Below are 14,510 nucleotides of genomic sequence, written 5' to 3'. Positions count from 1 at the left end.
ATTACTACTATTATTATAATAACTAGACGGGGCGATAGAATTTGATAAGTATTACATGCGTTCATGCTTAATAGATTAAAAAAATCACGCCCCTAAGGCTACGACTAGAAGATCTATAATTTTTTTGTCTTACACTGTAGCATACACTGTTTACAGGGTGGATGGAGACGAGTAAGCTGCTGTGCTCAAGATACATTGTCTTGCAGTGTAGCTTACGTTGTTGTTGTTGTCTTGCGTTAGATGGATGTTGTTGCTCATCGCCGTACGCATTACCACATGGGTATTAGGTTGTGTCCAATAGTATGCATATCGACTCTCGCATAACGATGCACTATTCACGCTTTCAGTAGGTCACGGATGTCGTCACTCAAAATGTGCGGTCGACCATGCGGATGCACATCTCCTCTGCGAGAGGATGCACATCTGAATGCGCATGCTGCTGGAAACCATTGCTATGTAGTCTTTGTATCCGCCATGCAAGGGCCTGTGCGTCCTTCCTCCTGTGACGGATACAAAGACTACGAAAGATGGGAAGCGTTAAAGAAAAGAAATTAAATTGTACTTACATGCGGAGGATATTGCCTACAGTGTGATCCTCGCGTTCGACAGTGAATGATGCAGCATTCATAATCTTTGTATCCCTCTCATAGGACACTCTGCGTTGATAATTATCATCAGTTCATCAGGAGCACAACCATAACCTAAAACTAATCACAAAATGAGCAAGTGCGATAGAAGGCCTCAGGTGGGTCCATAAAATTAAAAGGATTGCACAAGCGTGAAATGATCAGAAACAAGAGAAGTGTCACAGTTCCATAGCTTAATGCCAAAAGATTCACTTAACATAACTCGCAGAACTGTTTTTAATATCAACAAGAGAATTGTAGGCGTTGCTTGAAACATACGTCTCACTTCCTAGAGTCATGAACAACGAAAATCAATTGAGTCAACGATTGCATGCAGGTAGACACTAGGGCAAGTATGGTGAATGGCTCACTTCTTGGTGCCCTCTGGCACGACGAAACGCTCATAACGGTCAGGGGCATTCATCTCCTGTTAAATCTTTGCTCCTGTCTCTTCAGTACCTGCAAGCGCAGGGGCCGGGCGTGAACACCCGATATTTTTTTGCAAAAAAATCCAAGTTACTAGATGCACTTGCAATTAGATCAGAACCGACTACAAATAACCTAATAGCTTAGGTTAGGCTTTGGGTGCTCGGTTTTGCACAGCAGAAAGGGAATAGAACGGCCGGGCGTACCTGATGGGTGCTCGTTGCCGGAGAAGGGTCCCACGAAGACCTGAGAACTGGTGTAGGGCGGCGACGGCGGTAGCCGGTAGCCCACTCAACGCTGGAGAGAGGCGGAGACCGGAGGGGGTGAAGAGCGAGAGAGAGAGAGAGCAGGCGGGTTGAGGCTTGAGGTGGAGCGCAACTGCACGGGCCTTCTTGTTGCATGGGCCGTTCCTTTTTCAAGCAATTGTTTTCTCTCTCCCTCTTTTTAGTTTTTATTACTTATTCTTCTAGAGTATTCGTGAAAAAAAACATAAAGATTTCTCACAAAAAGCATAAAGATTTCTCACACGACAATCACTGTGTAGTTGATGACATCGTCGGACTGCTAGCTTGCTTGTAGTTAGGCTGGTTCTGATGCTCGATATAACATAGTTTTATGCTTCTATTATTTTAGTTTTACGTTAAAATAGACTAAACGTGGTTGGTACCTACTCGCGGACCGTATCCCTGGACTGGTATTCTAACTCGCCCGATCAGGATCGAAATTTAGGGTGTGTTTGGTTTGACTTTTAGCATTGGCTTTTGCCCCCTAAAAGCCAAAAGTTAACCAAAGAGCTGGATCTAGGAAGCAGCTTTTTCTAAAAGCTGACTTTCTCACAGTGTAAATCTAAAAGCACCCCTGAACCTGCTTTTAGTGGCTTTTCGGATGGAACTGTGAAAACATATATCGAAGAACTTTTAATGACTTTTAGTGGTTTCCACCAAACGGTTTTTAGCTTTTTAACGGCTCACAGCCTACAACAGCTTTTCTACAGCTCACAGCCCACAACAACTTTGTTCACAGTCACAGCTGTGAATCATCTAGGCCCCTTTAGTGATGTTTTGGTAATTAATGACAATTGCTTGTGGACTAACGATTCTTGGAGAAATAAGAATGCAGGGTTGGACCACATAGAACAGGAAATATTGGAGAATCATAAGCATTGGTTGTGGATCAAATGAAGGCAAAGGTATAATATAGGTTTTGTTTTTGCCGGTCTTGAGGAGTTTAGAGAAGATACTTGACCGGATTAGTAGGTTAGATAGCCGTACTATTAAGAGGGGTCAATAACCTTGATCAGTGTAAAACTTAGTGCCTCATAGAGCATCTAGTGGTTGCATTTGCATGAGGACTAACAGCGCTTCAAATTTATTGAGTTAAACGTTCCTTCAAAAGCAAGTTTGAGAATTGCAAAGTCTTGGATGCGCGGACCATCCGGGCCTTGTGGGCGGACCGTCCGCGATCCACCAGAAGGGCCCGAAGTCTGATCACTTCGGGAGCCACTTTGTTACTTTGCACTGCGGACCGTCCGGGCCTTAGGGCCGGACCGTCCGCAGTCCTGACCAGAGAAAGCTGGTTTCGGGTCAGTCCCTGAATTATAGTGCGGACCGTCCGGCCATGAAGGGCGGACAGTCCGCAAGTGTCAAAAATGTTTTTGGTCAGGGACTGTGTGATTTCTTGGTTTTGTTCTACGGACTGTCCGGGGGGGGGGGGGCAGGTCCGGACAGTACTGCATCCAGGTCTCGGACCGTCCGGAATTATAGGCGGACGGTCCGCCTGTGCTAACTGTGTTTAGTCCGAGGCCTTGGTGTTTCAAGTTGCCAGGTCGCGGACGGTCCGGCCATGTTGGGCGGACTGTCCGGACCTACCTTTTCTGACACCTCTGACAGATTTCAAACGACATTTATAGCCGTTATGTGTACGGTGGACCGTCTGGCCCTAGGGCGCGGACCGTCCGCGTGTGCGCAGAACATGTGCTTTTTGCACATAACGGTTGGATTTTGATGGAGGGGTATAAATAGAAGGGTAGCTCGTGTGTGAGAGCTCTCTTGGTCATTCCTTGCACACATTGAGCTCATTTGTGATCCTCCAACTCACTCTCTCACACTCTTTGCTTGAGATTGCATTCTAGTGAGAGATTGAGTGTTCCTAGTGCATTTGCAACCCTTGGTGATCCTTGAGGCACTAGGTGGTACACCGAGCAAGCGTCATCGACTTATTACTCTTGGAGGTTGCCGCCTCCTAGACGGCTTGGGTGATTGTCTCCGTCAAGCTCTCCAAGAAGATTGTGGAGAAGCCGCGGTGTTGATTGTGAGGGGTTCGCGCCTACCTCGCCGGAGCGGCAAAGGTGACATTAGTGGAATCGAGGTATTGAGTGATTTCTTGTCCACTTGGCTCAAAGATCAAGACGTGTCTTGATAGAGGAGCAAGTGAGAGCTTGAAGTCCACCTCAACGTGGATTAGGGGTGATCGGCAAATCACCGATACCACGGGATCAAATTCGTGTCTTTGCTTTCTTGCATCACTTATTGACTTGCAAGTGATTAGTGTTTTGCATATTGTTTCCTCAAGTATTCTATCACCGTAGTTTATTCTCATATATTGTTTACTTGTTATCACTAGAGAATTTATTCCTCTTGTTATATTGATTAAATTTACCGAGTGTTTTTGATTTTAGTCAAAACCGTCTATTCACCCCCCCTCTAGCCGGTGTCCTAGATCCTACAACAGCCCAACCAAACAGACCCTTATTGTAACTAATTGTTGGTCCTTGCTCTCGGATGCTATACATCAAAAACCCTAAACCCTAAACCCTAAACCCTAAACCCTAAATCATAAACCCGGTTGATCAAATTGTGGGTGATATTAGTAAGGGTGTTCAAACTCGCTCTCGCATAGCTTCATTTTGTGAACATTTCTCTTTTGTATCATGTATGGAACCTAACCGTGTAGATGAAGCTCTACTTGATGTTGATTGGGTAAATGCAATGCATGAAGAATTAAATAACTTTGCTCGAAATGAAGTTTGGGAGCTTGTTGAGAGACCAAAGAACCACAATGTTATTGGTACAAAATGGGTGTTTCGCAACAAGCACAATGAAGATGGTGTGGTAGTAAGAAACAAGGCAAGATTAGTTGCACAAGGATATACTCAAGTTGAAGGATTGGATTTTGGTGAGACATTTGCTCCCGTGGCAAGATTGGAAGCAATCCGGATTCTTCTTGCTTATGCTTGTGCACATAATATCAAGCTCTACCAAATGGATGTAAAGAGTGCTTTTCTAAATGGTAAGATTAGTGAACTAGTGTATGTTGAACAACCTCCCGGTTTTGAGGACCCCAAAAGACCTAACCATGTGTTCAAGCTTTCTAAAGCTCTCTATGGGCTTAAGCAAGCTCCACGCGCTTGGTATGAAAGGCTTAGGGATTTCTTACTTTCCAAAGACTTCAAAATTGGGAAGGTTGACACTACTCTATTCACTAAAAGAATTGGCAAAGATTTATTTGTTTGTCAAATCTATGTTGATGATATCATTTTTGGATCTACTAATGAATTATTTTGTGAGGAGTTCGGAAAAATGATGTCAAATGAATTTGGGATGTCTATGATAGGTGAATTGAGCTTCTTTCTTGGCCTTCAAATCAAACAATTGAAAGATGGAATTTTTATTAGTCAATCAAAATATTTGAAGGACATGCTCAAGAAATTTGGTTTAGAAAATGCAAAGCCAATCAAGACTCCTATGGCTACAAATGGTCATCTAGACCTAGATGAAGGAGGTACTATGGTTGATCAAAAACTTTATCGTTCAATAATTGGTAGTTTGCTTTATATCACCGCATCTAGGCCCGATGTTATGTTTAGTGTATGCATGTGTGCTCGATTTCAAGCTTCGCCTAGAGAGATTCACTTGAAGGCCGCTAAAAGAATTCTAAGATATTTGAAGTATACTCCCAATATTGGTCTATGGTATCCCAAAGGTGCTCAATTTGAATTAATTGGATATTCGGATTCGGACTATGCGGGGTGCAAAGTTGATAGAAAAAGCACCTCCGGTTGTTGTCAATTTCTTGGAAGATCTCTTGTTTCATGGTCTTCTAAAAAACAAAATTCGGTTGCTCTCTCTACCGCCGAGGCGGAATATATATCGGCCGGAAATTGTTGTGCTCAACTATTATGGATGAAACAAACTTTATTGGATTATGGGATTATTTTCAAAAATGTGCCTCTCATGTGTGATAATGAGAGTGCAGTAAAATTGGCTACCAATCCGGTCCAACACTCAAGAACTAAGCATATTGATATAAGGCATCACTTCTTAAGAGATCATGTTGGAAAGGGAGATATCTCTATTTATTCCATTGGTACGGATGATCAATTAGCGGACATTTTTACAAAGCCATTGGATGAAACAAGATTTTGTACTCTAAGAAGTGAAATGAATGTGATCGATCTCTCAAATGTGGCTTGAAGTTGGTCACACATGTGTAATGTGCTCCGTATGCTATTTATCTCGTATTTTTAATGCATTTTTATCTTGCATTGATTTACGTTGATTGATATGAAAAATTTGCATTACTCAACTACATAATATGTATATGCATACATACTAACCCTTGGATTGGTCAAAATGTCCATATATGAGCACCAATTCGGATTTGAACTTCAAAAATCAGAAAGTGGATAGACTTGGACAATCTGAATATCAGGCCGCGGACCGTCCGCCCTTGGACCGCGGACAGTCCGCAGTATCAGGCATTGGACAGTCCGACCAGCAATGCAGACCGTTCGAAATCATCAGGCCGCGGACCGTCCGCCGCCCCTGCGCGGACCGTCCGCGACAGGCAGCAAAAGCAGACTGAGACCGTAGACTTGTCATTTGTGCTCTTGCTCTCCACTCACTTGCCAAATAGTCTCCTTTGTCGTTCTTGCGCGGACGGAGAAGTGACGTTGCGCACGGACAGTCCGACAGCTTGTGGCAACGTTCGATCAACATGTCTTCATCACGGTATTTCATAAATCTTGTGGATTTCATCAAATTTCTTCAAGTTTTGAGATTATTTGGGTTTCCTATCTGATCTGAAATTGAGAAGTAGTTTTACAAATCCAGTTGGTGGGATTGTTGGTATTATTCACTATGAATGCTGTAAAAATTTTGAACTCGATTGGATGGGTATTCTCTGCAAAATCATCACTTCACCATATGTGGCGGCTAGGGTTCTTTGGAGTCGCCCCTGGTCGGTCGCGGACCGTCCGCCTAGTGGGCACGGACCGTCCGGGCTTCTGGCGCGGACTGTCCGGCCACCTAGCGCGGACCGTCCGGACCCTGACAGAGCAATCCAGCTTTATTCATCTCTATTGTGGTGATGTGTATCAACTATTTATCTATGGATGTCTGTCACATTATTGCAGTGGTTTTGGTGGTCTCCGCAAGAAACTTGCAGGTCGCTTTAAATCAAAGCGCCCTCGTGGAGATGACGCTGACTATACACCGACCACTGATTCAGAGGCCCAATCCTCAGCTGGGGGCACTGAATCTATGGATACTGAAGACTTTCCCCATGTTCACCCTGATTATCCCATTGACACCTCTGGATGGACCTATCCAAAGCGAAGGTTCTCTATGGCTGAGTACTGCTCAAGACGGACTGTGAACCAGTACACTCTGCCATCTGACACCAACATTCAATTTTTCCACACTCAGCTGCAGTTTGATGTTTTTTGGGGCACCTTGGTGGACACAAATCTGCATAAGCATCAGGTGATTGATTGGTCATTCTTTCTAAGTCAATCAGTAATGGAGGGTCTGATCCCTAAATTTGAAACGTGTGGACTGTATCAGTTTATGGGGCAGCACACAGACTTCAATGAAATGTCTGTTAAGCAATTTCTGGCAACCTCAGAGATTGATATAGAAGAAGAATCTGTCACTTGGATGACTGGATTCAAGCGCTATTCTGCTTCTTTTGCTGACTTTGCCACTGCCAACAGTCTAGATTATGGCATCATTTCCGCTGGGGTGGATCTCTATACTGAAGATAATTTTGAGGAATTTATACAATTCTATGAACCAGCCAGACTAGGAATACCCAGGAGATTTGGGGAGACAGCAGGACTCAGGCATCATCCTGCTGTAATCAACAAGATTGCCAGAGTGACTATACTTCCCAAGAGTGGTGATAAGAGTAAAATCCGAGATAAATTCTGGAACATTATCCAGCACATCATGAATGGTGAGGTCATCAACATTGTTCTTTTCATGATGAGACAGCTTAATGATTTGAAAATGGACAAGAATCAAAATTTAGCATATGCTCCTTACATTATGGCTCTCATCAAAGCCAAGACAAGATTTGAGGGGCCCTGCGAGATTGTTCACACACCGTTCAGGCCTTTTAAGAATGAGATCGGGTTTCTCACCAGGCCACTCACTCCCTTCCCAGATGATGAGGAGGACCCTGGCTATGAGGGTGGAGCAGCTCCTGATGTTGAGGGTGAGCAGATGCCTCCTCCTCCACCTCCTCCTCAGCCTCAGCAATTTTGGGAGCCTGGTCCGGGCTACTTTGATCCATATTTTCACACTATGCAGCAGGGGCTTCAGTCTCATATTGATACTCGTTTTGAGGGCATGATGACTCACATGGATCACCGCCTGGATGTTATCCAATCTCGTTTTGAAGATAACTGGGATGGGATCAACTCTGAGTTTTCTGAGCTTCGCGATCACATTCAGACTAATGTCACTGATCCCATCATGACCAGGCTAAATAATATGCAACAGAGTTTTCAAGATAACATGGGCGCTCTCTCCAGTCAGTTTGACAATCTTTCTACCAATGACAGCATGCATGAGATCAGTCAGAGGCAGCAACAACTCCAGCAAGATTTTAGCCAGTTCTCCTCTCTTTTTGACACGTTCAGCACTCACTACTATAACATGCATCCTCCTCCTAGTGGTCAGTGAGGCTTCTCCTTTGTGGCAATTGATGCCAAAGGGGGAGAGAAGTGCTGAGAAGAGAAGTTGTCAGATGTCATATTCAGGCGGAGTTGGTGGTTTATATATGTGGACATTAAGACCATGCATATGCATAGTTACCTTTTTATGTTGCATGCATTAGTTTATGCCTTTGTTAATTCTATGTCGTATGTCTGTGGACTATTATTTGTAATATTCTGTGGGTTGAACTATGTTTTAGTTCAAATTACTCTGTGTATGGTTGATCAAGGATATTGTTGCGCTTACTCTACAGAATATCTCTTGTATGCCTTGATAACCATGATTGTAGGGAAATCTCCATCAAACTCCGACATATTATATGTGTTATATCTTCAGTTTCAAATAATCCTGCACACACTTAGGGGGAGCTTTTCTTACATACTGAGTTTTTATTGGGATTTATCTCTCTTTCGGACAGAACTTCAAATCTAGATAAGTCCTTTGAATCACATCTCCAAAATCTATCCTATACCTTAGGTATAAGAGAGATTTGGAAAAACTAAACTTCTCTTTAAATATACTATGTAGTGTTGTCATCAATTACCAAAAAGGGGGAGATTGTGAATCATCTAGGCCCCTTTAGTGATGTTTTGGTAATTAATGACAATTGCTTGTGGACTAACGATTCTTGGAGAAATAAGAATGCAGGGTTGGACCACATAGAACAGGAAATATTGGAGAATCATAAGCATTGGTTGTGGATCAAATGAAGGCAAAGGTATAATATAGGTTTTGTTTTTGCCGGTCTTGAGGAGTTTAGAGAAGATACTTGACCGGATTAGTAGGTTAGATAGCCGTACTATTAAGAGGGGTCAATAACCTTGATCAGTGTAAAACTTAGTGCCTCATAGAGCATCTAGTGGTTGCATTTGCATGAGGACTAACAGCGCTTCAAATTTATTGAGTTAAACGTTCCTTCAAAAGCAAGTTTGAGAATTGCAAAGTCTTGGATGCGCGGACCGTCCGGGCCTTGTGGGCGGACCGTCCGCGATCCACCAGAAGGGTCCGAAGTCTGATCACTTCGGGAGCCACTTTGTTACTTTGCACTGCGGACCGTCCGGGCCTTAGGGCCGGACCGTCCGCAGTCCTGACCAGAGAAAGCTGGTTTCGGGTCAGTCCCTGAATTATAGTGCGGACCGTCCGGCCATGAAGGGCGGACAGTCCGCAAGTGTCAAAAATGTTTTTGGTCAGGGACTGTGTGATTTCTTGGTTTTGTTCTACGGACTGTCCGGGGGGGGGGGGGGCAGGTCCGGACAGTACTGCATCCAGGTCTCGGACCGTCCGGAATTATAGGCGGACGGTCCGCCTGTGCTAACTGTGTTTAGTCCGAGGCCTTGGTGTTTCAAGTTGCCAGGTCGCGGACGGTCCGGCCATGTTGGGCGGACTGTCCGGACCTACCTTTTCTGACACCTCTGACAGATTTCAAACGGCATTTATAGCCGTTATGTGTACGGCGGACCGTCTGGCCCTAGGGCGCGGACCGTCCGCGTGTGCGCAGAACATGTGCTTTTTGCACATAACGGTTGGATTTTGATGGAGGGGTATAAATAGAAGGGTAGCTCGTGTGTGAGAGCTCTCTTGGTCATTCCTTGCACACATTGAGCTCATTTGTGATCCTCCAACTCACTCTCTCACACTCTTTGCTTGAGATTGCATTCTAGTGAGAGATTGAGTGTTCCTAGTGCATTTGCAACCCTTGGTGATCCTTGAGGCACTAGGTGGTACACCGAGCAAGCGTCATCGACTTATTACTCTTGGAGGTTGCCGCCTCCTAGACGGCTTGGGTGATTGTCTCCGTCAAGCTCTCCAAGAAGATTGTGGAGAAGCCGCGGTGTTGATTGTGAGGGGTTCGCGCCTACCTCGCCGGAGCGGCAAAGGTGACATTAGTGGAATCGAGGTATTGAGTGATTTCTTGTCCACTTGGCTCAAAGATCAAGACGTGTCTTGATAGAGGAGCAAGTGAGAGCTTGAAGTCCACCTCAACGTGGATTAGGGGTGATCGGCAAATCACCGATACCACGGGATCAAATTCGTGTCTTTGCTTTCTTGCATCACTTATTGACTTGCAAGTGATTAGTGTTTTGCATATTGTTTCCTCAAGTATTCTATCACCGTAGTTTATTCTCATATATTGTTTACTTGTTATCACTAGAGAATTTATTCCTCTTGTTATATTGATTAAATTTACCGAGTGTTTTTGATTTTAGTCAAAACCGTCTATTCACCCCCCCTCTAGCCGGTGTCCTAGATCCTACAACAGCCCAACCAAACAGACCCTTATTGTAACTAATTGTTGGTCCTTGCTCTCGGATGCTATACATCAAAAACCCTAAACCCTAAACCCTAAACCCTAAACCCTAAATCATAAACCCTAAACCCTAAACCCTAAACCGTAAACCCTAAACCATAAACCCTAAACCCTAAATGCTCTCGGTTGCTTTGTTTTTGATGTATAGCATCCGAGAGCAAGGACCAACAATTAGTTACAATAAGGGTCTGTTTGGTTGGGCTGTGGCTGTGAAAAAAGTTGCTGTGGGCTGTGAGCTGTAGAAAAAGCTGCTGTAGGCTATGAGCCGTTAAAAAGCTAAAAACCGTTTGGTGGAAACCACTTAAAGTCATTAAAAGTTCTTCGATATATGTTTTCACAGTTCCATCCGAAAAGCCACTAAAAGCAGGTTCAGGGGTGCTTTTAGATTTACACTGTGAGAAAGTCAGCTTTTAGAAAAAGCTGCTTCCTAGATCGAGCCCTTTGGTTAACTTTTGGCTTTTAGGGGGCAAAAGCCAATGCTAAAAGTCAAACCAAACACACCCTAAATTTCAACCCTGATCGGGCGAGTTAGAATACCGGTCCAGGGATACGGTCCGCGAGCAGGTACCAACCACGTTTAGTCTGTTTTAACGTAAAACTAAAATAACAGAAGCATAAAACTATGTTATATCGGGCATCAGAACCAGCCTAACTAGAAGCAAGCTAGCAGTCCGACGATGTCATCAACTACACAGTGATTGTCGTGTGAGAAATCTTTATGCTTTTTGTGAGAAATCTTTATGTTTTTTTTCACGAATACTCTAGAAGAATAAGTAATAAAAACTAAAAAGAGGGAGAGAGAAAACAATTGCTTGAAAAAGGAACGACCCATGTAACAAGAAGGCCCGTGCAGTTGCGCTCCACCTCAAGCCTCAACCCGCTTGCTCTCTCTCTCTCGCTCTTCACCCCCTCCGGTCTCCGCCTCTCTCCAGCGTCGACTGGGCTACCGGTTACCGCCGCCGCCGCCCTACACCAGTTCTCAGGTCTTCGTGGGACCCTTCTCCGGCAACGAGCACCCATCAGGTACGCCCGGCCGTTCTATTCCCTTTCTGCTGTGCAAAACCGAGCACCCAAAGCCTAACCTAAGCTATTAGGTTATTTGTAGTCGGTTCTGATCTAATTGCAAGTGCATCTAGTAACTTGGATTTTTTCACAAAAAAATATCGGGTGTTCACGCCCGGCCCCTGCGCTTGCAGCTACTGAAGAGACAGGAGCAAAGAGTTAACAAGAGATGAATGCCCCTGACCGTTATGAGCGTTTCGTCGTGCCAGAGGGCACCAAGAAGTGAGCCATTCACCATACTTGCCCTACTGTCTACCTGCATGCAATCGTTGACTCAATTGATTTTCGTTGTTCATGACTCTGGGAAGTGAGACGTATGTTTCAAGCAACGCCTACAATTCTCTTGTTGATATTAAAAATAGTTCTGCGAGTTATGTTAAGTGAATCTTTTGGCATTAAGCTATGGAACTGTGACACTTCTCTTGTTTCTGATCATTTCACGCTTGTGCAATCCTTTTAATTTTATGGACCCACCTAAGGCCTTCTATCGCACTTGCTCATTTTGTGATTAGTTGTAGGTTATGGTTGTGCTCCTGATGAACTGATGATAATTATCAATGCAGAGTGTCCTATGAGAGGGATACAAAGATTGTGAATGCTGCATCATTCACTGTCGAACGCGAGGATCACACTGTAGGCAATATCCTCCGCATGTAAGTACAATTTAATTTCTTTTCTTTAACGCTTCCCATCTTTCGTAGTCTTTGTATCCGTCACAGGAGGAAGGACGCACATGCCCTTGCATGGCGAATACAAAGACTACGAAGCAATGGTTTCCAGCAGCATGCGCATTCAGATGTGCATCCTCTCGCAGAGGAGATGTGCATCCGCATGGTCGACCGCACATTTTGAGCGACGACATCCGTGACCTACTGAAAGCGTGAATAGTGCATCGTTATGCGAGAGTCGATATGCATACTGTTGGACACAACCTAATACCCATGTGGTAATGCGTACGGCGATGAGCAACAACATCCATCTAATGCAAGACAACAACAACAACAACGTAAGCTAAAATGCAAGACAATGTATCTTGAGCACAACAGCTTACTCGTCTCCATCCACCCTGTAAACAGTGTAAGCTACAGTGCAAGACAAAAAATTTATAGATCTTCTAGTCGTAGCCTTAGGGGCATGATTTTTTTTAATCTATTAAGCATGAACGCATGTAATACTTATCAAATTCTATCGCCCCGTCTAGTTATTATAATAATAATAGTAATTTAGGCAAAAATCAACTAAGCTAATATAATTTTATGCGAAATATATTTATATATTATTATTAGCAATATATGAGAAATATTTATATGCTACATTTTTACTACAGAGAAATGACACGAAGAGCGTCTAATAAGTTGCTGAGTAGAAACATATTCTGCTGCTATACAAAATCATTTACTATCATGTATCCCATAAATTTGAGATAGACTTATATTTAAACTTTGAAAAGCGACGGAATATCAAATTCCAAGCCAAATAGAATACTTTATTAAGTAAATTTTAATTCCTTCAAAATAAATAGATCCATACGACCCATAGCTAAATTGCTAAGTTCATGGAGTAGAACCTATTTCAGCCCAGACAAAAGGGTCGAAATGGACCGTTATATATTTTATGTTGAAGACAGGCATGCATGTAATTATCTAGTTGCGGACAATCTGAGGATGTCAATGTAAAACTCCATTGGTGTGTTTGCAATAATACGATATTGACACAAGCATGACAGTAAAACGACAGCAAGCAACCTCAGTTCAGGGATCAGACATTCACAATCCTTGGGCGTTCGTTTCATTGTTGACTCGCCTAGGATAAAACTAACACGGGAAGTTTATCTCCCACACCATTCCATTCATCTAGAACCCCTGCTTCATCCTGTCCTCGTACCTGTTCTTCTCATCCTGAAAACAAAACGCTCAGAATGTCACTCATAAGTACCATGCATGTCGTACATGTCATCAAGAGATGGACGTTCAGGGTCGAAAATGAATATGAATTGGAGGATGGTCCAATACAGTAATTTCTAGGGAGAAGAACACCTGACCCAAAGTAAACAACTAAAGGCAAACAATTAAAAGGCAAAACTCCGGCGATGCCAGGTAATCAGCAAGATATGGTACAGAGATCTAGTCTAGTTATCCCCTAGTAACAACTAGCAAATGACCTAACTAACAGGACAATCACCACTCTGTTAATGCATATTCAATTTGAACGTCATTCAGATTTTTATATTATGTTCCAAGGTACAAAGGCTGTTGTCACTTAGCTAAAGATGCAGAAAATTAGAACTAATAAATCGAGACACCACTCTATGGTCTACTCTACGTAGTGTTTCAAATGTAATCATGTTACTGTCAGATGGTACAACACCAATAGGCAAATGTGCACGCCTAGGATACTGGAGACATTTCAAGCATCTATCTATACTGGGGGTGGGGGTAGGGTAAGCTTCACCGAAAATAAATAACAATACTCTATAATTTTCCCAAATATTTCATGTCAAGCTACAACCAAATACCATGAATTATTCGACGTCCAAATTAATTACTCTCAACACACGAGTTTTTTTAAAATAAAGCACCCCCCTCAAGCACAATGCACAAACTCACACCGACTTGTTCTCCATCATGAATCAGTGCAAACTAAATTTACCTCACGTAGCACTATACTATGGCAGAATGTTATGCCATGCAACCAGGAAGAATAAACTATTCCCTCCTTGCCTTTATGATCAACACATAGGAGAGGGACACTGAGACTGAGAGAGACCAAGGCTGGCTAATCACTCATGTTTATCTGCAGCTAGCGACGGTGCAAAACATTAATTTCACGCCAGAAATCATTTCTTTCCCCTGTACAGCACAACCCTCTTGCATGGAGAACCACTGGAACAATAGAAGAACACTAACGTAAATCAGTAAGGGAACTTGCATTGGAGCTGGAACCCAAGTGGCCAATGCCACATTTACGCTGATAAGGCTCCGTCCATGACAAAATGATGATCACTTGGTACAGATTGTTTTTCCCTGGTATGATTATCAAAAGGGGACGAAGGGAGTAATACCAAAATTTCCTGAATGAAATTTAAGAAGA

At 43.4% G+C, this 14,510-nt stretch overlaps 2 protein-coding genes across 6 annotated transcripts in view; one reads left to right on the top strand and one right to left on the bottom strand.

The window, feature by feature from the left end:
- Positions 1-11,551: 11,551 nt before the first annotated feature.
- LOC109939981 (DNA-directed RNA polymerases II, IV and V subunit 11) overlaps positions 11,552-14,510 on the top strand; it is a 54,607-nt gene continuing 51,648 nt past the window's right edge. For all 3 annotated transcript variants that reach the window (XM_020538598.1, XM_020538599.2, XM_020538600.2), the window contains exons 1-2: positions 11,552-11,642; positions 11,984-12,073. In XM_020538598.1, the coding sequence (XP_020394187.1) occupies positions 11,590-11,642; positions 11,984-12,073 (143 nt within the window). In that variant the 5' untranslated portion in view covers positions 11,552-11,589. The remainder of the gene's footprint in view (positions 11,643-11,983; positions 12,074-14,510) is intronic.
- The window catches only part of LOC109939982 (DNA-directed RNA polymerases II, IV and V subunit 11), a 54,811-nt gene continuing 53,390 nt past the window's right edge, over positions 13,090-14,510 (bottom strand). For all 3 annotated transcript variants that reach the window (XM_020538601.2, XM_020538602.2, XM_035959215.1), the window contains exon 5: positions 13,090-13,318. The gene's annotated coding sequence lies outside the window, so the exon portion shown is untranslated. The remainder of the gene's footprint in view (positions 13,319-14,510) is intronic.

Source organism: Zea mays, chromosome 5, assembly GCF_902167145.1.
Source record: "Zea mays cultivar B73 chromosome 5, Zm-B73-REFERENCE-NAM-5.0, whole genome shotgun sequence".
Lineage (NCBI taxonomy): Eukaryota > Viridiplantae > Streptophyta > Magnoliopsida > Poales > Poaceae > Zea > Zea mays.
The sequence above is the reverse complement of the archived record's forward strand: the minus strand, read 5'-3'. Positions and strand labels throughout refer to the sequence as shown.